The 26,317-nt window shown below is 44.7% G+C and overlaps 1 protein-coding gene across 7 annotated transcripts in view; it reads right to left on the reverse strand.

Moving 5' to 3' along the window:
- The window catches only part of CAST (calpastatin), a 189,116-nt gene that overhangs the window by 157,438 nt on the left and 5,361 nt on the right, over window positions 1-26,317 (reverse strand). For 2 of the 7 annotated variants that reach the window (XM_044275987.1, XM_044275989.1), the window contains exon 1: window positions 13,712-13,868. In XM_044275987.1, coding sequence (XP_044131922.1) covers window positions 13,712-13,741 — 30 coding nt within the window. In that variant the 5' untranslated portion in view covers window positions 13,742-13,868. Of the gene's footprint in view, window positions 1-13,312; window positions 13,466-13,711; window positions 13,869-13,905; window positions 14,052-26,317 lie in introns of those variants that run through there. The other 5 variants (XM_044275983.1, XM_044275986.1, XM_044275985.1 and 2 more) reach the window with 5 other exon arrangements.

Below are 26,317 nucleotides of genomic sequence, written 5' to 3' on the forward strand. Positions count from 1 at the left end.
AACAGAAATGATGGAAAAGTTGAGCACCTGCCTTGTATCTATACCTGTGCAATGTTTTTCTGTCTAATGTGGAGAAATCACAACTAGTGCCACCAAACACAAGACTGACCTTAGTTAATCTCCTGTGCTTTTGTACTCCAACACTGTAAAAAAAGACTGGCAGGCCAGACATATCAGACTGTGTCTTATGTCCTCAGGGAATGCATTCTCCATCAAATAATATACAATTAATATTATTGGACGAACTTACAACCAAACTGTTCCCTCCACCATCATTATATCTTCTGAGAAAAATAATTAGCCACGGACCTGTTATTTCTGTGAATCTATTATCAGGCCTGGACCAACGTTAGGAGCCACTTGATGACACACTGTTGGCCTGGGTCAGTACTGACATTATGGTTAAGTCACTAGAAGGTCTCCCATTCCCAGATAAAACTCTCTCTAAGTAGTTACAACAGTGGCCCCCTCTTGTAGTAAAGGCCTCTTCCCAGTCTACATGGCAGACTACCCTTCCCCAGTAGTTGAAGTCCCAACTATTTTTTCAGTGGTCACATCCTCTTTTCACTTCCCAATAGTCAACCTATCCCCATCACCACTATAAAGTACGGTATATATTTTTTCTAGTAGCACCTAAAGCAATCAAGAAGGACACATCCTTTATTTATAAATTACACCAAATTTAGCAAAATTTGGTCCACTTTTTGAGGAGTGGCTGAACAGGGAGGGCCTAATGGTGAATTAGCTTAAATATGCCACATCTAAACTCTACTCCTGGCCTGCTGTAGCCCCTCATCCTCTCTCTTCTCATAGGCCGACTCGCCTCCTCCCACCTTACCTCGCCCTCCCAGTTTATTAATTACTTGTTCACTTTGTTCTTTATTCTCATGAGTATAGTTCCATCGAAGTCTTTTTTCACTTCTGTACATTGACATCCAGGCACTATGACTACCGATCATATATTGACATAGAGCTTTAAAGGGGTTCTGCACCTTCATTTAACTGATGATCTATCCTCTGGATAGATCATCAGCTTCTGATCGGCGGGGGTCCGACACCCGGGACCCCCGCCGATCAGCTGTATGAGAAGGCAGCGGCACTCCAGCAGCGCCGCGGCCTTCTCACTGTTTACCGCCGCGCCGCCCGCCCACTGACGTCACGACTTGTATCAACTAGAGTGGGCGCGGCTAAGCTCCATTCAAGTGAACAGAGCTTAGCCGCGCCCACTCTAGTTGATACAAGTCGTGACGTCAGTGGGCGGGCGGCCCGGCGGTAAACAGTGAGAAGGCCGCGGCGCTGCTGGAGCGCCGCTGCCTTCTCAAACAGCTGATCGGCGGGGGTCCCGGGTGTCGGACCCCCGCCGATCAGAAGCTGATGATCTATCCAGAGGATAGATCATCAGTTAAATGAAAGTGCAGAACCCCTTTAATAATTGTATAACTAATGATCAACACTTGCTTTGATCTTAAAGAAAAAAATGATTTCAAAAGAAAGAAAGAAAACACCCTGACAAGTGTTGCTTTTACACAAGGTAGTAAAAGCTCAAGATGGTAAAAGGATACCAGCACTGGGCTGTCTGAATGTAACCTGCCCTACAGTTGCTTCTGAAGGAGAGGGTAAAAGGAACCTTGGATTCTATTCTTAACCGTGGAAACAACCGTACGTATTTTTCTGTCTGTGTTGCATCAGTTTTTGTTTTTTTTGTGGCCCCATTGACTTTAATGTGGTCCGCATTTGCAGCCAAGATTAGGACACTTTTCTTTTTTCTTTTGCTAAATGGATATACAGATGCGGACAGAACACGTCGGTGAAAAACGGAAATGTGTGCAACTTCTGATTCTGATGAATGAAGAAGATCTCACTGATGAAACACTGATGACCTGCCCTAAGGATAGGTCATTGTTTACTCTGGAAAAGGTTTTTAAAGAGGACCTCACCACTCCAGACATGTCTGTTTTAATACCTTCATGCATTCCCCATGTAATAACAATTCTGGAGCATCTATTCTTATTGCTCTATGTTGTGTCAACCCTTTATTATTCCTGCTAGAAGATATGAATGAATTGCTATTAGCATTCAGTAAGGGTACAGAGGGGAGGTAACCAGTTTGGGGTGTGTATCTGCACAGACTCACTCTATCCAATCAGTGCTGCCATTTTCAGACTGTGCAGGGACACAGTAGAAATAATACAGGAATGGTACAACATATAGCCATAAGAATAGAGACTCCAGAATTGTTATTACATGGGGAATGCATTTAGCTAATAAAACAGACATGTCAGGAGCCGTGAAAGGTCCTCTTTAAGGCTAAGGCTACATGGCGACATGCAGTCCCATGCTGGAGTACCATAAAACAACCTCAATGTCTCCCTAGAGGAAAGAATGTTACACAATTATACTAAATTGTACTATTTGCACAAGACACTTGCCAGGTCCCCCTCCGATCTCTACTTCCAGACCCCGCTCAACCCAGGAAATGTAAGGTGACCCGCCTCGGCCAGTGGCTGTGATATTCTCACCTGCCAGATACCTAAGAGACACAATAAATTCAGAATAAAACACTGCGGCCTCTTGCACACAAACATTGCGTGGTCCACAATCACGGAGATGCTTCCGTGGTGTTTCTGTTGGTGCCTCCGCACCGCAAAAAAATAGAACTATTTTTTTGCGGTGTGGACGGATCACAGACCCATTCAAGTTGAATGGGTCTCGATCCGTCCCGGCTGCCGCACAGAAGTTGCCCGTGCAAATTGCAGTCCCCAATGCACGGAACGGCTGCACAATGTTCGTGTAAAAGAGGCCTAAAACGGAGTGTCCAGAGCTGTATACTGTGTAAATGATTAACATTTATTCTGCTTTGTCAGGCCTTAGAAGTTACAACAAAACAACGTGAAAATCCGCACAAGTTACATTTGGATTTTCTCTGATTTTACTCCCTGCATTACAAAGGGTGGAATCCACAATGAAAATCTGCAGCATAAATTGACATGTTGCGGTTTTAAAAGCTGCACTACGTGTCCGTTTCTATGTGGATTCTTTGGGAAATACGCAAAAGCTAGATGGAAGACCTGCAGCATATCTGCCCCATGCGAACATACCCTTACACCAGTAACGGTCTACAGGTGCTCAGCCTTTTCTTGAACTGATTCATTACAATTAGCAGAATCCTTGCTTGTATTATAATGAGAGATAACCTGTTATCACATAGACCGTTCCCTGATAGATGACCTAAGAAATTAGTGGTACCCAGTGAGGATCAGATGTACCCCCAGATCAGTAGTCTCATTTAGGTTGGGTTCACACTGAGTAAATATCTTTTCCATGGGGGGTATTAGGGGTGGGCGATATAGACGATATGCAATATAAACTCTATAAATCTGGCCAACGCTAGAGATTTTGTTTATATCGCCATATCAAAGATCGCAGTAGAAAATGGCATGCACCACTCTCGGCACTCACCATGTTCTCCTGAGCGGGCACAGTGGAAAAGGAGGGAGTACCTGCCTCCCCACTGTGTGCGGCTGCCGCTGACCACCAATGAGAACAGAGTAGGAGGAGGAGGGGAGGGACGGAATACAAACGTAGCCTGCATGTGCCGGCCATATCCCATACCCGGCCTCTATTACTGCGCACCGTGATCTGCCGCAATTAACCCCTCAGGTCCTGAAAGGTTATTTGCGGCAGAACACGGCGCGCAGTAATAGAGGCCAGGTATGGGATATGGCCGGCACATGCAGGCTACGTTTGTATTCAGGCATATTAACTATATACATTGGTGTCGCAGTGGCTACAGCCCCCCTACTCTATTCCCCCTCTTCGAAGTATAGATTTTAGGCCATATCGCCCACCCCTAGGGGGTATGCATCTGATAGTATTCAGTCGTACAGTACAATGTGATGGGTACATTCACTTCAATGAGACAAACTGCGTACAAAGGATTCGTTCTGCCGTTCGCTTCTGACGTTTCTTCCCAGAGAGAATGGCGCAGTGTAACCAAAAATGTAATCTAACTGGAAGCGTCAGTGCACTGGATCATCAGATTCTATATATACATGAAACCTGTGATGATAATACTGACAGCAATGATAATTATGCGATTATTAAAATGATTCAAATTAGACTTTAAAATTAGAACAGTTCAATAAAGTGGAGTTAATCATTATCGCGTTTAGCAATTTTATAATTATGTTTAATGGTTTGCAGACCCAATTATCTCTACCACGCCTGATACTTTACATATTCTACTCTGGGGATTTCATTCTGATTTGTATTAAGTAAAGAGATTTACTTCTTCACAGCAGTGATTGAACTGCAGCCATCAGCATCAGGCTGGGGCTACACAGCGACTTTACCTGCGTCACACATCGAGCAACCAAAGATCGCCGCAACCCAATGCCAATGTACTGTACCTCGCAGCATAATAAAGGCTGAAGGGGAAGAACGGCACTCTACCATTGTTTTAGCAGCACTTTTTTCACGCCATACAGATTATTATGACTGTCAGTATCATATCTACGATTCTTTACGCTTAAAAAAAAAAAAGTTTTAATTGAAATGTTATTGAGTTTAAATTCATTGTAGGCTTTTATCTATGACAGAGGACCTTTATTGATCCCCTGGCTGCCACAGTAATCCATCAACACCCCGCACTCATACTGCAGTCTGCCAGATGAAAGAGGAACCTCCTCCATCTGTCATGGCTGACAAAGGCATCCAAGGGATTAAAGAGGGTTTACCACTAACACTTATCCCCTATCCACAGGATAAAGGGACAAGGGCTAGGCTACACTGCAAATTTTTGTAGCACATTCAACTGAAAGCATTCTTTGGACTGCAGCTGTAGATCAATAGATGTATGTGGGTCCCAGTGGTTAGACCTTTTCCCAAAGACCAGACACTTAGGCCTCATGCACACGGACGTTTTTTTTCACGGTCCGCAAAACGGGGTTCCGTTGGTCCGTGATCCGTGACCGTTTTTCCGTCCGTGGGTCTTCCTTGATTTTTGGAGGATCCACGGACATGAAAAAAAAGTCATTTTGGTGTCCGCCTGGCCGTGCGGAGCCAAACGGATCCGTCCTGAATTACAATGCAAGTCAATGGGGACGGATCCGTTTGATGTTGACACAATATGGTGCCATTTCAAACGGATCCGTCCCCATTGACTTTCAATGTAAAGTCTGGAGTTCTGTTATACCATCGGATTGGAGTTTTCTCCAATCCGATGGTATATTTTAACTTGTAGCGTCCCCATCACCATGGGAACGCCTCTATGTTAGAATATACTGTCGGATATGAGCTACATCGTGAAACTCATTTCCGACAGTATATTCTAACACAGAGGCGTTCCCATGGTGATGGAGACGCTTCAGGTTAGAATATACAAAAAAACTGTGTACATGACTGCCCCCTGCTGCCTGGCAGGTGCTGCCAGGCAGCAGGGGGCAGACCCCCCCCCCCTGTTTTTAACTCATTGGTGGCCAGTGGGCCCCCCCTCCCCTGTTGTTAACTCGTTGGTGGCCAGTGTGCGCACCCCCCTCCCTCCCTCCCTCTATTGTTTTAATACATTGGGGCCAGTGTGCGCGCGCCCCCCAACCCCCCCTCCCTCCCTCTCTTGTTTTAATACATTGGGGCCAGTGTGCGCGCGCCCCCCCAACCCCCCTCCCTCCCTCTATTGTTTTAATACATTGGGGCCAGTGTGCGCGCGCCCCCCCAACCCCCCCTCCCTCCCTCTATTGTTTTAATACATTGGGGCCAGTGTGCGCGCGCCCCCCCAACCCCCCCTCCCTCCCTCTATTGTTTTAATACATTGGGGCCAGTGTGCGCACCCCCCCAACCCCCCCCCCCCCCTCCCTCCCTCTATTATAATCATCATCGGTGGCAGCGGAGTAGAAGATTTTCATACTTACCTGGCTGCTGGCTGCTGCGATGTCTGCGTCCGGCCGGGAGCTCCTCCTACTGGTAAGTGACAGCAATGCGCCGCACAGACCTGTCACTTACCAGTAGGAGGAGCTCCCGGCCGGACGCAGACATCGCAGCAGCCAGCAGCCAGGTAAGTATGAAAATCTTCTACTCCGCTGCCACCGATGATGATTACAATAGAGGGAGGGAGGGGGGGGGGGGGGGGGGGTTGGGGGGGGTGCGCACACTGGCCCCAATGTATTAAAACAATAGAGGGAGGGAGGGGGGGTTGGGGGGGGCGCGCGCACACTGGCCCCAATGTATTAAAACAATAGAGGGAGGGAGGGGGGGTTGGGGGGCGCGCGCACACTGGCCCCAATGTATTAAAACAATAGAGGGAGGGAGGGAGGGGGGGGGGTGCGCACACTGTGCCACCAACAGTTAACAACAGGGGAGGGGGGGGGCCGCACAATGATATTCAAACTGGGGAGGGGGGGGGTCTGCCCCCTGCTGCCTGGCAGCCCTGATCTCTTACAGGGGGATATGATGGGGTTAATTGTACTATCATATCCCCCTGTAAGAGATCGGGTGCTGCCAGGCAGCAGGGGGCAGTCTTGTACACAGTTTGTAGTGTATTCTAACTAGAAGCGTCCCATCACCATGGGAACGCCTCTGTGTTAGAATATACTGTCGGATCTGAGTTTTCACGAAGTGAAAACTCAGCTCTGAAAAAGCTTTTATGCAGACGGATCTTCGGATCCGTCTGTATGAAACTAACCTACGGCCACGGATCACGGACACGGATGCCAATCTTGTGTGCATCCGTGTTCTTTCACGGACCCATTGACTTGAATGGGTCCGTGAACCGTTGGCCGTGAAAAAAATAGGACAGGTCATATTTTTTTCACGGCCAGGAAACACGGCTCACGGATGCGGCTGCCAAACGGTGCATTTTCCGATTTTTCCACGGACCCATTGAAAGTCAATGGGTCCGTGAAAAAAAACGGAAAACGGCACAACGGCCACGGATGCACACAACGGTCGTGTGCATGAGGCCTTATTCTGATGGAACAGAGTAAAAATATAGAGCCTACTACTAGAGAATCTCAAGGCTGCACAGAGAAAGGGGCTCCACATTTTTAATAAAGACAAGTTAAAAAAATAATAATAAACTTCTCCCCCTTCTTTTGGATAGAGGGCTGCAAATACTAGAAGGAAAGATGGAGAAGCTATAGAGACCTCTGGATGCTCTGATGTGCGCATTTCTATGGCTCCCATTCAGTAAAGGGGTACAGTGCCTTGCAAAAGAATTCACCCCCCTTGACTTTTTTCGTATTTTGGTGCCTCACAACCTGGAATTAACATGGATTGTTTGAGGATTTGCATCATTTAATTTATAGAACATGCCCACAACTTTGAAGATGTTTATTTTTATTTTTTCATTGTAAAGCAAACAACAAATAGGACAAAATAACAGAAAAAGTCAATGTACCTAACTATTCACCCCCCTAAAGGCAATACTTTGTAGACCCATCTTTTGCGGCAATCACTCTCCAAGTTGCTGTGGATGAGTCTCTATGAGCTTGCCACATCTTACCACTGGGATTTTTGCCCATTCCTCCTTGCAAAACTGCTCCAGCTGCTTCAAGTTGGATGGTTTGTGCTTGTGAACAGCAATCTTCAAGTCTGACCACAGATTTTCAATTGGATTGAGATCTGGGCTTTGACTAGGTCATTCCCACACATTTACATGTTTTCCCTTAAACCACTCAAGTGTTGCTTTAGCAGTGTGTTTGGGATCATTGTCCTGCTGGAAGATAAACCTCCGTCCTAGCCTCAAATCATGCACAGAGTGGTACAGGTTTTGCACAAGAATATGCCCTGTATTTAGCACCATCCATCTTTCCCTCAACTCTGACCATTTTTTCCAGTCCCGGCTGCTTTAAAAAACGTCCCCAAAGCATGATGCTGCCACCACCATGTCTCACTGTGGGGATGGTGTTCTTTGGGTGATGTGATGTATTGGGTTTGCGCCAGACATAGCGTTTTCTTTGATGGCCGAAAAGTTCAATTTTAGTCTCATCAGACCAGAGCACCTTCCTTCATACATTTTGGGAGTCTCCCACATGCCTTTTCACAAACTCACAACGTGCCTTTTTGTTTTTAGCTGAATGTAATGGCTTTCTTCTGGCCACTCTGCCATAAAGTCCAACTCTATGGAGCGTACGGCTTATTGTTGTCCTATGTACAAATACTCCAGTCTCTGCTGTGGAACTCTGCTGCTCCTCCAGGGTTACCTTAGGTCTCTGAGCTGCCTCTCTGATTAATGCCCTCCTTGCCCGGTCCGTGAGTTTTGGTGGGTGGCCGTCTCTTGGCGGGTTTGCTGTTGTGCCATGTTCTTTCCATTTGGTTAGGGTAGATTTGATGGTGCTCCTGGGGATCATCAAAGATTTTGATTTTTTTTTATAACCTAATGCTGACTTGCACTTCTCAACAACATTGTCCCTTACTTGTTTGGAGAGTTCCTTGGTCTTCATGGCAGTGTTTGATTAGTGATGCCTTTTGCTTAGGTGTTGCAGCCTCTGGGGCCTTTCAAAAAAGGTGTGTATATGTAATGACAGATCATGTGACACTTAGATTTCACAGAGGTGGACATCATTTCACTAATTATGTGACTTCTGAAGGTAATTGGTTGCACCAGATCTTTTTATGGGCTTCCTAACAAAGGGGGTGAATACATACACACATGCCAATTTTCTGCTATTTCTAAACAATAGTTTTATATATTTTTCTCATTTCACTTCACCAACTTAGACTATTGTGTTCTGATCCATCACATAAAATTCAGATGAACAAAACATTGAACTTAAGGCTGTAATGTAACAAAATACAAAAAAAGAATACTTTTGCAAGGCACTGTATGTGGAGCCAGTATTCTGCAGGGGGAGCATTATATGTGGGACTATTATTCTGCAGGGGAGGGGCATTATATGTGGGGCCATTATTTTGCAGGGGGGAGCATTATATGTGGGGCATTATTCTAGAGGGGGAGAGTATTATATATGGGGCATTATACTAGTGGGAAGCGCATTATATAAATGGGGACACCAATGGTGGTGCGAGCCCAGGGCACCGTGTGCCATGTTATCTAACGGATACTAGGCTGCGCAGTAGCACAGCCTAGTATCGAAAAATAGCAAATTCCGTTATCGTATCGATCCTGGTACAAAAGTATTGATTGTGTATCGAAAATTTGATACCCAGTGCAACCCTATTCTTATCAGTAAGAAAAAGCTAAAATGAGTGTTTAGGAGGTCAAAGCTCAGACAGCCCCTCAGATGAGCTGCCTAATGGAACAGAGTGAAAATTCAGATCCTGCTACTAGATAATCTCAAGGCTGCACAGAGAAATGGGCTCCACATTTTTATTAAAGACAAATAGAAAAAAATATTTTTAGCTCAAAATAAGTACAATGCAATAATAAACAAAATGGCTCCAAAGGTGTACATATCCTTTAACAATGCCAAAGAGGAAAGACATCACCCATGATGTTAGAGAAACAATTGTTGCTGCCCATCAATCTGAGAAGGATTAAACGGCCATTTACAAGCAATTTGAAGTCCATCATTCCACAGTAAGAAAGATTATTCACAAGTAGAAAACATTCAAAACAGTTGACAATATCCCAAAGAGTAAACATCCCATTTAAATTCACCCAACGGTGAGACCAAGCAATGCTCAGAGAAATAGCTAAAAGCCTAAGAGCTACATCTAAGACTCTACAGGTGTCAGCGACCATCTTAAATGTTCAAGTTCACTTATAACCTACAACAACCCAAATGCAATACCTGTCTCCTTTACCTACTACAAACTACACAAAAGAAAGAGCAAGGATATGTCTCAATAAAAACTCATTTTATTCAATTTACATAACATGATTAATACAGGTAAGAGCAAAGTAGGGACAGGACATAAAGACTGAGCCGTGGTGGGGCTCTACAATGTGGAGAATCATATATGGGGGTGAGCGTGACCGTAACCAGCAAGTGACATAACAATTAGGGCAGAGGCTCCAGACCCAGGATTAGATGCAGGTGCAAAATGCTATTTCTAGTTAATTAACAACTATCATCCTCTTGGTCTAGGCCTCTGACATATGGATACTGTGGAGTATTGGAAGGACGATAAAGGGCTAGATGAAAGATAACAGTATACAAAGTGACTATAGCCACCCGTCCCACCCTGCACGGGATACCATGTTACCTACCCATCTTACTGCTGAACACCGGCCACACACTTCCCCAAACACTTCACCCTCGACACGTGTTTCGCCACGTAGGCTTCGTCAGGAGGTAGTGGTACCAATGTTCAAGTTCACGACAGTACAATCTGGAAGGGTTGCCAGGAGAAAGCCTCTTCTATCCAAAAAGACATGGTAGAATGGCTTAAAGGGGTATTCCGGTCATTAGAAGTTATCCCCTATACACAGGATAGGGGATAACTTTAGATCAGTGGGTGTCCTACCGCTGGGACCACTACCAATCATGAGAATAGGGGCTCCATATGGCCTGCGGCCCCCCTGAAAGGAAAGGTACGGTTGGTCGTACATGTGCATGCCTGCTTCATTCATCTCTATAGGAGTTCTGGAGATAGCTCCACTATCTCCGGAATCTCCATAGAAATGAATGGAGCGCTGCATGCATGCCCAACCCTCTGTCCCATTCATTTTAGGGGGATGCAGGGGACGGGGGCCTCTGTTCTCATCGGCGGAGGTCCCAGTGATAGGACCCCCACCGATGTAATAGTTATTACCTATACTGTTGACAGGGGATAACTTCTAACAACCGGAACACAGATAAGACAAAAGTGGTGATGTTGGGCCATAATGCATAGCACCACTTTTGGTGAAAACCAAACACAGCCTATCAGCACAAGCGCTTCATACATACTGTCAAGCACTGTGGTGGAGCGGTGGTGGTCTGGGCCTCTGTTGCAGTCACAGGACCTGGGCAACTTGTAGTCATTGAGTCGACTATGAACTCCTCTGTATGGATCGGCCGATATTGATTTTGTAGAGCCGATACCGATATTCTGTGAACTCTCAGGCCAATTGCCGATAACTTATACCGATATTCTGCGCATTTTCATTTTAGAAAAAATATAAATAACCTTATAGGAGCAGTAACGATTAAGAAACAGCGAGCAAGAAATATGTGGAATCAAGGGGCGAGTAAAATAAATATATAGAACAATAAAAGCTTGTGAGGTATATAAGGAGTGTATGATGTAGTATATGTATAGTATAAAAATGGGGCGGCTCTCTATGACCCAAAAAGATGGAGTAAGGTGCTCGATCCAGACAAAGCGTACCCAACGCTTGTGGTGGGATTAAAGTGAAAGAAAGTAGAGGGATGGCACTCAAAACATTTGTGTTGTATGGATGAATATATTTATTAAGGGGTAGCTAAATATGCCTGATGTAGTAAAAACTGATATAATAATCAGAAAATTGTATCAAAATTATAAAAATACATATATGTAATATCAAAAAAAAGCAAATTATTACAGCAGCAAATCAATTGTATAAAATCCTGTTGAAAAAAGACGGAGAATAAGAAGTCCTATGATGTATGTATGATGTAGTATATGAGCTGAGATATATAATATATAACACACTGTAACTGTATATGTATAATATTATGAGGTATATAAGTATATACCTCACATATACAGTGTGTTAAACCTCATACTACATCATACACTCCTTATACATACCTCATATTACACATATACAGTGTGTTATATATTATATACCTCGCTCATACTACATCATACACTCCTTATACATACCTCATAATATTACACATATACAGTGTGTTATATATTATATACCTCGCTCATACTACATCATACACTCCTTAGAGTCCTTATATACCTGATAATAGTATACATAACATATACCGTGTGTTATATATACCTCATACTATTGTACATATACAGTGTGTTATATGTATTATATACCTCAGCTCATACATCATACACACATTACAATTACTATATAATGTGTGTATGATGTAGTACGAGGTATATATAATACATAACACTGTATATGTATAGTAGTATATGATGTCGTAGGTAACACACTGTATATCTACTATGACGCACGTATTTATTACCACAGCACAAGTGTGTAGTGACTGTAATCGGCAGGCACTCTATGTTTCTCCGCTCTGCCCTACACTGACCACTTTCACATCGACTGGCGTCGCTTTGGGGACGTTCCAGGCAGGAACGCCCACACGTGTAGTCTCTCCTGTGGTGTAAGCATTATGGTGGTATTGGCAGATTAGATGCCGATACCGATAACTTGCAAAAACAGGAATAACGGCCAAACCGATAATCGGTGGATCCCTACTCCTCTGTATACCAAGGTATTCTACAGCCAAATGTGAGGCCATCTGAGCAACAGCTAAAGCAGGCATGTCCAAACTGCGGCCCTCCAGCTGTTCCAAAACTACAACTCCCGGCATGCCTGGATAGCTTAGAGCTATTAGAGAATGTTGGGAGTTGTAGTTTTGCAACAGCTGGAGGCCGCAGTTTGGACATGCCTGAGCTAAAGTGGCTGAAACGGAGTCAGCAGGACAACGACCCCTAATACACTAGCAAACCTACAACAGAATGGCTGAAAAAGAGAAGAATCAAGATGTTCCAATGGCCCAAAGTCCAGACATCAACCAACTGAGCTGCTGTGGAGGCACCTTAAAGGAAATGTGTCATCAGAAAATAACCTATTGTTTAAACCACAAATTATTGGTGATATTTTTAATTTTCTATGTCATCTATATTTAAACAAAAACCATAAAATCCTGCAGTTTCACTTCTTGGTCTGTACAGATCACATTACTGCAGTTATCTGCTTATCTATACACAGAGGTGATATCATTACAGGCAGGATTAGAAGGTCACAGCTTATCAGCTCCCTCCCGACCTCTGCACAGGTCACAGAGCAATAGAAATCAATGGGGATCATGGCATTAGTGGGCATCCCAACAGCAGATTGTGGAGAACCCCTATAAAATCAGGAGGGCTGCCAAGCAGGGTGCCAGGCACCAGTACCATGTTGATAATGGGATTACTGCTGAGTACAGAGTAACACATAGGAGATGCCTGGGAAGTGTGTGACCTCTGACAGGACGGAGCTCCCAGGGGACAGCGGAGGAATTCCGGCCAGGAATGAGAGGCAGAGCCCGGCCTGCAGAGCACAGAGCACACCTTGCAGAGCACACAGCACACATACAGAGCCCGGCAGAGCATACTTGCAGAGCACAGAGCCCGGCAGAGCACACTTGCAGAGCACAGAGCCCGGCAGAGCACCCTTGCAGAGCACAGAGGACCCGGGGAGGCAGGTATTTACCGTAGCGTACCACCAGCTCGCGAATGCCATGGTGAAGGCTTGCGCTGGAGAAGAAGGCAGAAGAGGTGTGCGGCGGCGGAGGGCAGAGATGAGGGCAGAGCCTGCGCTTCATGACAAGAAGGGGAGGGTTATGTTTTGGGGTTGAGTGCGTGCTGAGGGAATGCAGACACCACCACACCCTGCTAGCATCTCCTCCGTGTGTCAGGCTGCCAGGAGGCTGGACCTCCGCCAGGAGTAGGTGCGCTCTATGTGTCCTAGGCATGTAGTAATCCGTGCTGCCCTGCATGACGCTGCAGACCATGATGGGAGTTGTAGTGTCCGGGGCTGCCCCCGCTGCGTGACTCACTCTGGAAGCATGTACTTGCCCCCTGGCAGACGCCCTCGCCCGGCGGCACTTACCCCCTTGGGCTTCTTCCCCTTCGGTGGCATGTCAGCGTCCGTCCTGTGGTCACCGGCTCCGGGAACTGCTGCAAAACACAAAAAAAGTCTAAATGACAGGACTTCCTACTAGTGCATGAAGCAGCGTCTCCGACCTCGTTCAGACGAGGCCCCTCCTTGCTTCTCCCCTGTCCCAATGCCAAGGGGCTGCCCACCCGGCTCTGCCTGCCTCAGCCTACTGTTTACATTGCCTTGTGTGTTGGTGCGGTTTTTGCAGCCCCACGGTAGGTGTAAACGATCCCCACCGGGGGGGACATGACCCAGATGTGGCCTGGGTGTGACACAGTGGAGCAGACCAGTCAGACAGATAGGGCAGCATTCTTCTGTGTGTACACAGACCTGTCATATGTCACTGTCATAAAGCTAAACTAACAACTGGTGATGACATACCGCCATACGTATGGAATGTACATACCGTACCTAGTCACCTCCACAGTCATCCATTGTCACTCATTCCGCACAACCCCCAATGCAGCTTTTCATCACAAAAAAATTGCGCATCAAAGTTGCACCAAATTCATCCGGTAGCGTACAGCAGAGTTCACCGCGTCACTGCTGGATTAGCATTAGAGATGAGAAAAGTTTTGGTAAATACGATTCGGCTGCTTCGCCGAATTTCACCCCAAAAATTGTTTTGTGACAAATTACTTCATCTCGAAGTGCAATTCTTTGTAAGTAGTGGGCGAAAGGACAGGGAAAGGCGATTGCGCCGCTCCCTTCCCGTCATTGTACCCCTCAGATGCCGCATTCATCGCTGATTGCGGCATCTGACAAAAATAAAATCATACTTACCTCATCCATTTGATCGCGAAGAGCAGGCCGCCGCCATCATGATTGAAGATCTAGCGCAAAAAATCAGTGCAACCCCTGGTGATCTTCAATCAAGATGGCGGTGGCCGACTCTTCATGCTCAAACGGATGAGGTAAGTTTTTTTTTTTTACCTCAATGAATCACATTTTCCCTGAAATTCGACTCAAAGACTTTGATTCGCTCAACGCTAATTAGCACCATTGACGGATACGTATATTCACAAGCGACAGATTTGATGACGAGATTTTGGTGACTGTCCCATTTTTCTGCAGCCTCATTCACATGATAGGAACTCCGCCCCGCCCCCATTATAGTCAATGAGGACGTAGCGGCAGTCCGGGGACACGCGTTCACTAGCAGCAGCACGGATCCGACAGGCTCTTCACCCGCCGGAACAGCCTGCCGGAGTTCCGTGACGCTAGTGTGAAAGTAGCCTAAAACAGCCAAAAGTTATGCATGTGCCCACGTCTGTAACTTTGGTAGGCCAGTTTTCTGGCATGAAGCCAGCGATAAGTTCCTCCTGTTGTGTAAAAAAGGATTTTGAAATAGTATCTTCTGTAAAATGACTTTGTTTTTCCTTCTTGTGGTGTGCTGCCACCTAGTGGACAGTGTTAAAATAAAAATAGGTCAAAGGAGAGATCCCATACCTCTGAGCCCAGCACCACCTACCTTCTCGAAGTAAGAGGTGTTCTGAGTTAGGGCTCATGCACACAAACGTATTTTTTGTCTGTGTCTGATACTTTTTTTTTTTTTGCGGCCCGTATGCGGAACTATTGATTTCAATGGGGCCACAAAACAAACAAAATAACTCTGCGTTCACTCCGTGTCCGTATGTCCGCAAAAAAATAGAACATGTCCTATTCTTGTCCATTTTGCAGACATCACATGGATGTCATCCGTTTTTTTGGTGGATCCGTGTTTTGCGGACTGCAAAATACATACGGTCGTGTGCATGAGCCCTTATGGGTTCTGATCTCATTTTAAAAAAGCCCAAACTGTACTACTTCTCCAGTTAACGCAGAGATGCTAATAGAGTTAATGGATGCTTCAGACGGTATGTCTGCAGGCCACCTAATGCTGCCGTATATAAAAATACACCAGAAGCAGCCTAGTCATAATTTATGGCTTGTAATAAATAATGTATATTCTTATGAACAGGAAACTCAGCGTTTCTTTAGTCTCATACACCGGGATTTTCGGTCTTAGGAAACCTACCGAATTCCATATTGGTTTAAAGGATTTATATGTCATATTTATGTTTGGTATGCCTGAGTGGGTAAAAATATCCTGGAAAACTTTCTGGTCATGTTATTGGCTCAAATTAGAATTATGCCATACAGCCGTCCATAGCCAGCCTCCTGTCACATGACTAAGAGGAAGGTGAAAGGGGGGCTAGCTAAGACCCTTTGAAAATAGCTTGCTGTAAAAGCCGCACTGGGTTCAGAGTCCAGAGATAAACCTAGTTGTAGGTCTGGCCAACTTTCCGCTGCTCTCCCAGTGAGGATCCCCACTAGTCTAATTGGTTTTTTATTCCTTTTTATTTCTGTACTGTTTGTTGGCTGTATGTCCTTTTTTGTCATCTTTGTGTAACCTTTAAGCCCTGTATCTTTTTGCATATTAAATCTTACTTTTTTTTAACATTTTTTAGAGCATCAATTGGCTGGATGAAGAACTGGTAGAATCTTTGAGAGGAGAGACTATGGTAGTGCTGTTTAGGCCCGGTTCACATTATGTTTTTGTCTTAGATTTAAAAAAGTTGTACCAAGTTTTTAAGTTATCCCCTATCCAATTTTTCCTTCCACTCCACTTTTCATTAACCACATCCTGACCGCCCATAGGATATAAACGCCCTATGGGCGGTTGTTTATCTCTAAATGGACGTTCTAAAACGTCCATTGAGAGATGGCAGCTGCACGCTAATCATGCAGCTGCAGATCGGGTTGCCCGCTGTCAGTGACAGCAGGCCACCCCAGAGAGAAGGCAGGACCGTTCCCAGGTGTCCCTGCCTTCTAGATCGCTGTATACAACGAGTGCTGTGTATACAGATCAGCAAGCACTATGCGCTTCCTGTCCCGGTCCGGCTGTCATTTGACCACCAGGGCCGGAGAGTTCAGGAGCTGTCAGGTCTTCTACAGACCTCGATCAGCTCTTTATTGTGTAAAACTTAAATAAATAAGAAAAAGTATACATATTAGGTATTGCCGTGTCCGTAACAACCTGCTCTATAAAAATATCACATGACTTAACCCCTCAGGTGAACACTGTAAAAATAAATAAATAAAAACTGTGCTAAAACAACCAATTTTTTGGTCACCTTGCCCCATAAAGTGTAATAATGAATGATCAAAAAAATTATATGTAACCAAAAATGGTACCAATAAAAACATCAACTTTTCCTGCAAAAAACGAGCCCATGAACAAGAAAAAATAAGGCGTTCAGAAAATGGAGACATAAAAACATAATTTTGTTTTCAAAAATGCTTTATTATGTAAAACTGAAACAAACAAAGTAGACCTATTTGATATTATTGCGTCCGTAACAATCTGTTCTATAAAAATACCACATGATCTACCCTGTCAGATAAATGTTGTAAAAAATAAAAACAGTGCCAAAACAGCCATTTTTTGGTTACCTTGCCTCACAAAAAACATAATATAGAGCAATTCAAAATCATATGTACCCCAAAATAGTACCAATAAAACTGGCACCTAGTTTTCAAAATAGGGGCAACTTTTGGGAGTTTCTACAGTAAGGGTGCATCAGGGGGGGCTTCAAATGGGACATGGCATCTAAAAAGCAGTTCAGCAAAATCTGCCTTCCAAAAACCATCCTTTTCTTCTGCTCCCTGCCGTATGCCCTTACATCAGTTTACAACCACATGTGGGGTGTTTATGTAAACCGAAGAATCAAGGTAATAAATACTACGTTTTGTTTGGCTGTTAAATAAAGTAACTTGAGGGGTGTAGTTTCTACAATTGGGTCATTTATGGGGAATTTCCACTATGTAAGCCCCACAAAGTGACTTCAGACCTGAACTGGTCCTTAAAAAGTGGGTTTTGTAAATTTTCTTAAAAATGTTAAGAATTGCTTCTAAAATTCTAATGTCTTAAAAAAATGATGCCAACATAAAGTAGACATATGGGAAATGTTAAAGGGAACCTGTCACCCAAAAATCGCCTATTAAGCTGTTTACAGTACCTTATAGTGCTGTATAGTCGTTTCCTGATGCACTTTTTGTTAGTTTTGCAGCATGTATGCTCAGTCAGAAATCGATGTTATATTCAGCTGCTGCCCCGTGCTTCAAGTCAGGCTTGAAGTCACGGGGGCAGCGGCCTCGGCGTCTTACATGGCCCTCTCCCCGCCCCCTGCCTCTGTGACTGACAGCCGAAATCCGATTCCGGGACCGCGCTCAACGGCCGCATGCGCAGTAAAGGGCGGCAGGAGCGCGGTCCCGGCTGCCGCGCGTACTACGCGCCGTCTTACTTTCGCCGCACTGCGCATGCGCCCGACATCCTGTATCAAACGCGCCCGCGCCCGGCATCTGGGCGCGGGCGCGGGCGCGTTTGATACAGGATGTCGGGCGCATGCGCAGTGCGGCGAAAGTAAGACGGCGCGTAGTACGCGCGGCAGCCGGGACCGCGCTCCTGCCGCCCTTTACTGCGCATGCGGCCGTTGAGCGCGGTCCCGGAATCGGATTTCGGCTGTCAGTCACAGAGGCAGGGGGCGGGGAGAGGGCCATGTAAGACGCCGAGGCCGCTGCCCCCGTGACTTCAAGCCTGACTTGAAGCACGGGGCAGCAGCTGAATATAACATCGATTTCTGACTGAGCATACATGCTGCAAAACTAACAAAAAGTGCATCAGGAAACGACTATACAGCACTATAAGGTACTGTAAACAGCTTAATAGGCGATTTTTGGGTGACAGGTTCCCTTTAAGTAATGAATATTTTATGAGGTATCACTTTCTGTTTTAAAAGCAGAGAAATTGAAATTTTGGGATTTTTTCATAAATAAAGGTGAAATATATTGACTCAAATTTATGACTATCATGAAGTACAATGTGTCACGAGAAAACTGTCTCAGAATGGCTTGGATAAATGAAGTATTTCAAAGCTATTACCACATAAATTGACACATGTCAGATTTGCAAGATTAGGCCCGGTCAGGAAGGGGGCAAATGGCCCGGTCTGGAAGTGGTTAATATGCTTGGATACAGCACTCTGTCAACAGCCAGCTTCTTTAGCAATGGCATTTAGCTGCTAACCCTCCTTGTGGAGGGTGTCAATGACTGTCTTCTGGACAACTATCAAGTCAGCAGTCTTCCCCATAATTGTGTAGGCTACTGAACCAAACTGAGGGACCATAAAGGCTTAGGAGACCTTTGTGTTGATTTGCTGATGAGAGTTAAAATGACACAAGTCAAGTCAGCCTGAAAGTAAAAATCCTACAAATAAGGCCTCATGCACACGACCGTATTTTGTTTCCGTGTCCGCTCAATTTTTTTTGCGGATAGGATGCGGACCCATTAATTTCAATGGGTCCGCAAAAAACGCGGACAGCACACCATGTCCGTTCCGTTGCTCCGCCAAAAAAATAATGCATGTCTTATTTTTTTCTAGTATGCGGACAAGGATAGGCATCATTACAATGGATCCGCAAAAAAAACGGATCCGCCCCAAAAACGGATGCCATACGGAACATTATCCGTTTTTCTGCGGATCCGCAATTTGCAGACCACAAAACACATACGGTCGTGTGCATGTAGCCTTATAGGCATACCTGAGATCTGAAGCATGTTTTAAAATTTGCTGATTTCTTTTCCTCTGTATTTCAATAGGGCTTTGAAAATCGCCTTATAGAGCCATCATTGCATCTGCCACTTCACTCTGGGTGATGATCGGGGCAATTATCATGAAAGAGCATACGTAGGAACACCTATTTCCGATTATTGCCCTGTGTAAAGGTCCCATCGATAACCCAATGAAACACTTGTTAATCCGGTGAAAGCGTTGTTGATTAAAGAAACTGAAATCATCATTTCTGGGCCGCACATGGCCCTGTGTAAGGCTTTATGCACACGACCGTTGTGTGCATCCGTGGCCGTTGTGCCGTTTTTTTTCACGGACCCATTGACTTTCAATGGGTCCGTGGAAAAATCGGAAAATGCACCGTTTGGCAGCCGCATCCGTGATCCGTTTTTCCTGGCCGTGAAAAAAATATGACCCGTCCTATTTTTTTCATGGCCAACGGTTCACGGACCCATTCAAGTCAATGGGTCCGTGAAAAAACACGGATGCACACAAGATTGTCATCCGCGTCCGTGATCCGTGTCCGTTTTTTCCTATCATTTCAATGGCAAACTTGACTTAGATTTTTTTTTTCATTTTTCATGTCCGTGGATCCTCCAAAAATCAAGGAAGACCCACGGACGAAAAAACGGTCACGGATCACGGACCTACGGACCACGTTTTTGCGGACCTTAAAAAAAAACGGTCGTGTGCATGAGGCCTAAACCTGTGGAAGTCTGCTGCCCGGAACTAATGATGCTCTATGGGGAGGAGTTATTGTAGCTATTACTCGTCCCAATCCAGAAGAGGTGATTGATTGTCTACACAACTGCCTATGTAAAGGTTGTCTACACAACGGCCTATGTAAAGGTTGTCTACACAACTGCCTATGTAAAGGTTGTCTACACAATGGCCTATGTAAAGGTTGTCTACACAATGGCCTATGTAAAGGCCCCTTGCAGACGAGCATGAGCGGATTAAGTCCGGATGTGTTGCGGATGCGTTCACTGAAAAATGCACGATTTCGCAAGCAAGTTCATTCACTTTTGTATGCGATTGCGTTCAGTTTTTATTGCGCGGGTTCAATACGATTTAATGCATTTTGCTTGCACGTGATAAAAAACTGAAGGTATACAAACATCTCTTAGCAACGATCAGTGAAAAACGCATCGCATCCGCACTAGCTTGCTGATGCGATTTTCACGCAGCCCCATTCACCTCTATGGGGCCAGCGTTGCGTGAAAATCCAGAATATAGAACATGCTGCGACTTGTGCATTGTGTGAAAACCAACGCTCATGTACACAGACCCATTAAATTGAATGGGACCGGATTCCGTGCGGGTACAATGCTTTCACATCATGCATTGCACCCGCATGGAATACTTGCTCGTGTGAAAGGGGCCTAAAGGGGTTGTGTCACTTCAGAAAATGTAATTTATTATGTAGAAGAAGTTAATACAAGGCACTTCCTAATGTATTGTGATTGTCCATATCGCCTCCTTTGCAGGCTGGATTCATTTTTCCATCTTATTATACACTGCTCGTTTCCATGGTTATGACCACCATGCAATCCGGCAGCGGTGTCCTTGTTAGTCGCTATAGAAAAAAGCACCACAGTCCTGCCCACCAGAGAGGCCAGCGCTTTTTCCTATAGTGTGCAAGCACGACCTACGCTGATGGATTGGTGGGTGGTCGTAACCATGGAAATGAGCAGTGTATAATGAGATGAAAAAATTATCTAGCCAGCAAAGGAGGCAATATGGACAATCACAATACATTAATAAGTGCCTTGTATTAACTTTCTCTACATGATAAATGCCACTTGCTGAACGGAGGCAACCCCTTTAAGGACGTGGCTACACTGCGACTTTTTGTAGTGCGACTGATTGATTTCAACCATTGAGCTACAGCTTCAGTCAAAATTAATGCATCCCGTTTAATGCAGTCTTGTTGAATGCATACTGTAGTTAAAATCAGTCACAATACAAAAAGCCACACTGTAGCCCAGGTCCCCAAAATAGCTTTCCATAGAATAAAGAAGTAAAGAGGAAGGTTTTTTCAGCCATCGGAACATGCACTGCTGCGGAGCAAGGACATAATTGATACAGGAGGTGAACAAGCTGCAGTAATCCATTAGACCAGCAGGTGGAAATATCAGACATCTAAAACAGTGAGTACATTTACAATATCAGTCATCTGGCTCAGGGAGGTTACAATGTAAATCTTTTGTTGTCAGATGTAGTCTGAGGCTAGACAGTGACATATGTCACATGAAAAAAAGTTTCAGAAAGGTCACGTGACCAAAAACATTTGTGTGACTAGTCCGCAACTTGCTGTTGTACCACTGTTTTAGAGCTGGAAGGCTGCAGTCATATCTGTTGCATTGTGGTCTATGCTAGCAGGACCCTGTGCAACATGTGACCGAAAATCCAACACTTCCGGGATTTTGCGATTCTGGCATCTCAGTGACAGAATGTTGCGAGTGGTGGTGTGACACCGGTCATTAGATGCAATGTTGCAATGAGACACATGACACATATTGCCAGGTAGCTTCAGCCGGATCTGTTTTTCTGGATGACACTGGAAAGACGGATCCAGCATTTCAATGCATTTGTAAGACGGATCAGGATCCTGATCCGTCTTACAAATGCCATCAGTTGGCATACGTTTTGACAGATGCGTCTGCTGTCTGTTGTGCAGGACAGAAAACAGTCCCTTTAAGTTATACACTGCCTGTCCAAAAAAAAGTTGCCACCTGGATTTAACTAAGCAAATAGTTATGAGCCTCCTATTGGCTAATTACTGCATGGGCGATTATCTTTCAGCTGGCAATTAGTTATTTAACCCCAACTGGTACAATGAGTTGCTTCTCATTTCTTGAATAACCGTGTCGAAAGACACATCTCGTGGTCGTGGAAAATATGTCAGTCTGTTTGAGAAGGGTGAAATCATTGGCATGCATCAAGCAGAGAAAACATCTAAGGAGATTGCAGAAACTACTAAAATTGGGTTAAGAACTGTCCAACGCATTATTAAAAACTGGAAGGATGGTGAGGACCCATCGTAGTCGAGGAAAAAATGTGGCGGGGAAAAAATCCTGAATGATTGTGATCGGCGATCACTTGAATGTTTGGTGAAATCAAATCTAAGAAAAAAACCTGTAGAACTCAGGGCTATGTTTAATAGTGAAAGTAAGAGCATTTCCACAAACACAATGCGAAGGGAACTCAAGGGATTGGGACTGAACAGCTGTGTAGCCGTAAGAAAACCACTGATCAGTGAGGCAAAAAAGGCTTCAATTTGCTAGGGAGCATAAAGATTGGACTCTGGAGCAATGGAAGAAGGTCATGTGGTCTGATGAGTCCAGATTTACCCTGTTCCACAGTGATGGGCGCATCAGGGTAAGAAGAGAGGCAGATGAAGTGATGCACCCATCATGCCTAGTGTCTACTGTACAAGCCTGTGGGGCAGTGCTATGATCTGGGGTTGCTGCAGTTGGTCAGGTCTAGGTTCAGCAACAGTATGTGTTCCATAAATGAGGTCAGCTGACTACCTGAACATACTGAATGACCAGGTTATTCCATCAATGGATTTTTTCTTCCCTGATGGCACGGGCATATTCCAAGATGACAATGCCAGGATTCATCGGGCTCAAATTGTGAAATAGTGGTAAAGGGAGCAGGGGACATCATTTTCATACATGGATTGGCCACCACAGAGTCCAGACCTTCACCCCATTGAGAATCTTTGGGATGTGCTGGAGAAGGCTTTGTGCAGCAGTCAGACTCTACCATCATCAATGCAAGATCTTGCTGAAAAATGTATGCAACACTGGATGGAAATAAATCATGTGACATTGCAGAAGCTTATTGAAACAGTGCCACAGCGAATGTGTTTTTTTTTTTTGGTGGCAACTTTTTTTTTTGGACAGGCAGTGTATATATATATATATATATATAGTAGGCAACCAGCAAGAAAGGTACGTGAAAGATATGTGCCATGTAGGTTGCTAATCGCAGTGATCTAATTTCAGGGTCGCAGTGTGGCTGATCCGGCAGTACACCCATGGACTTTCCAACCACTAACAAAGGGTCCAGCTGCAGTTCCCACAGGTAGTTAGGCCTCTTGCACACGACCGTATGCCCTTCAAGACATACTCTCCGTGAGCGGGCCATATGTCCCGGAGCGGCATTGATCGTGTGCACGGGAGTACACAGCATCATAGATTACAATGATGCTATGCACGTCGGGCCGCCCGCGGGGCTATTGTCCCACACTCATAAGATCATCTGGGACAATAGCCTCGCGGGTGGCCCGACATGCACAGCATCATTGTAATCTATGATGCTGTGTACTCCCGTGCGAATGATGAATATCGCTCCAGGACATATGGCCCGCTCACGGACCGTATATCTCGGAGGGCATACGGTCGTGTACAAGAGGCCTAATGGAGAGGATCTGGGGTAGGAGCATTATTCTCCATAGAGCACCAGAGAGACAGAGAACGAGACCCTGCACAAAGTGACTCTAGCATTTCTGCCTGTTTGCAAACAGACTGTGACAAGACACACGGTGGTCTGAGAACTTACTATTGTTTTGGCTGAAGATAAGTGCTTTATGTGATTGAACTTTAAACGGCTGACATTAAGCCATCCTGTTCGGATAATTTTTATTTTATTTTTTATAAAACCCTTATGCTGCATCCAATCCTGTTAATATACAGTCAGGTCCATAAATATTGGGACATCGACACAATTCTAACATTTTTGGCTCTATACACCACCACAATGGATTTGAAATGAAACAAACAAAATGTGCTATAACTGCAGACTGTCAGCTTTAATTTGAGGGTATTTACATCCAAATCAGGTGAACGGTGTAGGAAGGACAACAGTTTGCATATGTGCCTCCCTCCCATGTGATGAGCGCAGTGACGTCACTAAAGGTCCTTTTCCTCCCAGGTCATCAAAGAAAAAGACAGAAGACGAGCCGGGCAGTGTGAAAAAGTGGATGAGGTGAGTTTAATTATTATTATTTTTTTAACCCCTCCATTCCTATTTTAGTAAGAATTCTGTATTAAGAATGCTATTGTTTTCCCTTATAACCATGTTATAAGGGAAAATAATAAAATCTACACAACACCTAACCCAAACCCGAACTTCTGTGAAGAAGTCCGGGTTTGGGTCTGGGTACCAGACATTTTTCTCATGCGCGTGCAAAACGGATAAAAACGCGACGCACCCACATCCTATCCGGCCCTCACACTCAATGCACGTGTGAAAGAGGCCTTAGTTACCAAGTATTTTTTTCATTTTTTGATTGTCTCCTTACAAGAGCTATAACTTATTTATTTTTCGATCTATGCAGCCATATGACATTTTGGTGTACTGTACATATAACTTACTTTTATTAAAAGGATTTTCTGAGATTTTTATACTGAGGATAGGTCATCAGTATCTGATCGGTGGGGGTCTGACACCCGGGACCCCCACCGATCAGCTGTTTGAGAAGTGACCGACACTCCTGTGTCTTCCGGTACCTTCTGAAACAGCTGGTTGACGGGTGTCCTGGGTGTCAGATCCCCACCGATCAGATACAGATGACCTATCTAAAGGATAGCTCATCAGCGTAAAAATCACAGAATACCCTTTTAACTCTTTCTCTGGGGGATAGGAAAAAAGTGCAATACTGCCACTCAGTTTTTACGTTATAAATTTAGCGGGGTTAATTTTTCAGCATAAGGCTCCATTCACACGTCCGCAAGTGTGGTCCGCATTTGTTCCGCAATTGTGCAGAACGGGTGCGGACCCATTCATTCTCTATGGGGACGGAATGGAGGCCCCAGATCTTCCGGTCCGCAGCTCCACAAGAAAATAGAGCATGTCCTATTCTTGTCCGCAATTGCATTTCTACGGGGGTGCCAGCTGGGTGTATTGCGGATCCGCAATGCACTACGGACGTCTGAATGGACCCTAAATAACATGATAACTTTATGGTCTAGGTTAGTACAATTACAGCGATACCAAACACATAATTTTTTTTTTAAGGTTTACTACTTTTGCACAATAAAGAAAAAAAAGATAATATTTTTTCATCACCGCATCCCAAGATAATAACTTTTTTTTCTTTCTACATAGCTGTTTTAGGGCTTGATTATTGTGGGAACAACTTGACGTTTTTATTTGTATCATTTTGGGCATATAACGCTTTTTTATATATTTTTTTTAATTCTGTATTTTTTGTTGGCGAATAAGCAAAAAACAACAATTCTGTCACTTTTTATTTTTTAGGGCATTTACCGTATGGGATAAATTACATCATAAATGTTGTGCAGGTCGGCAATACCAAATATGTGGAGGGGATTTTGTCTGACATTTTTTTCCATTGAAAAGCTTTTTTTTTTCAATGAAAAAAGGTGTATTTAACTCACCTTAGTCCACTTGTTCGCGTAGCCCGGCATCTCCTTCTGTCTCCTTTGCTGAACAGGACCTGGGGTGAGCATTAATTACATGAACAGGACCTGTGATGACGTCACTCCAGTCATCACATTATCCATCACCATGGTAAAAGATCATGGAACATGTGATGACCGGAGTGACGTCATCACAGGTCCTGTTCATGTAATTAATGCTCACCCCAGGTCCTGTTCATCAAAGGAGACAGAAGGAGATGCCGGCTACGCGAACAAGTGGACTAAGGTGAGTTAAATTTAAAAAAAAATTTAACCCCTCCAGCGCTATTGTACTATGCATTCTGTATTCAGAATGCTATTATTTTCCCTTATAACCATGTTACAAGGAAAAATAATAATGATCGGGTCCCCATCCCGATCGTCTCCTAGAAACCGCACGTGAAAATCGCACCGCATCCGCACTTGCTTGCGGATGCTTGCGATTTTCACGCAACCCCATTCACTTCTATGGGGCCTGCGTTGCGTGGATTATCGCACCGCAACGCACAAAGAGG

The sequence above is a fragment of the Bufo gargarizans genome, chromosome 1, assembly GCF_014858855.1.
Source record: "Bufo gargarizans isolate SCDJY-AF-19 chromosome 1, ASM1485885v1, whole genome shotgun sequence".
Taxonomy (NCBI): domain Eukaryota; kingdom Metazoa; phylum Chordata; class Amphibia; order Anura; family Bufonidae; genus Bufo; species Bufo gargarizans.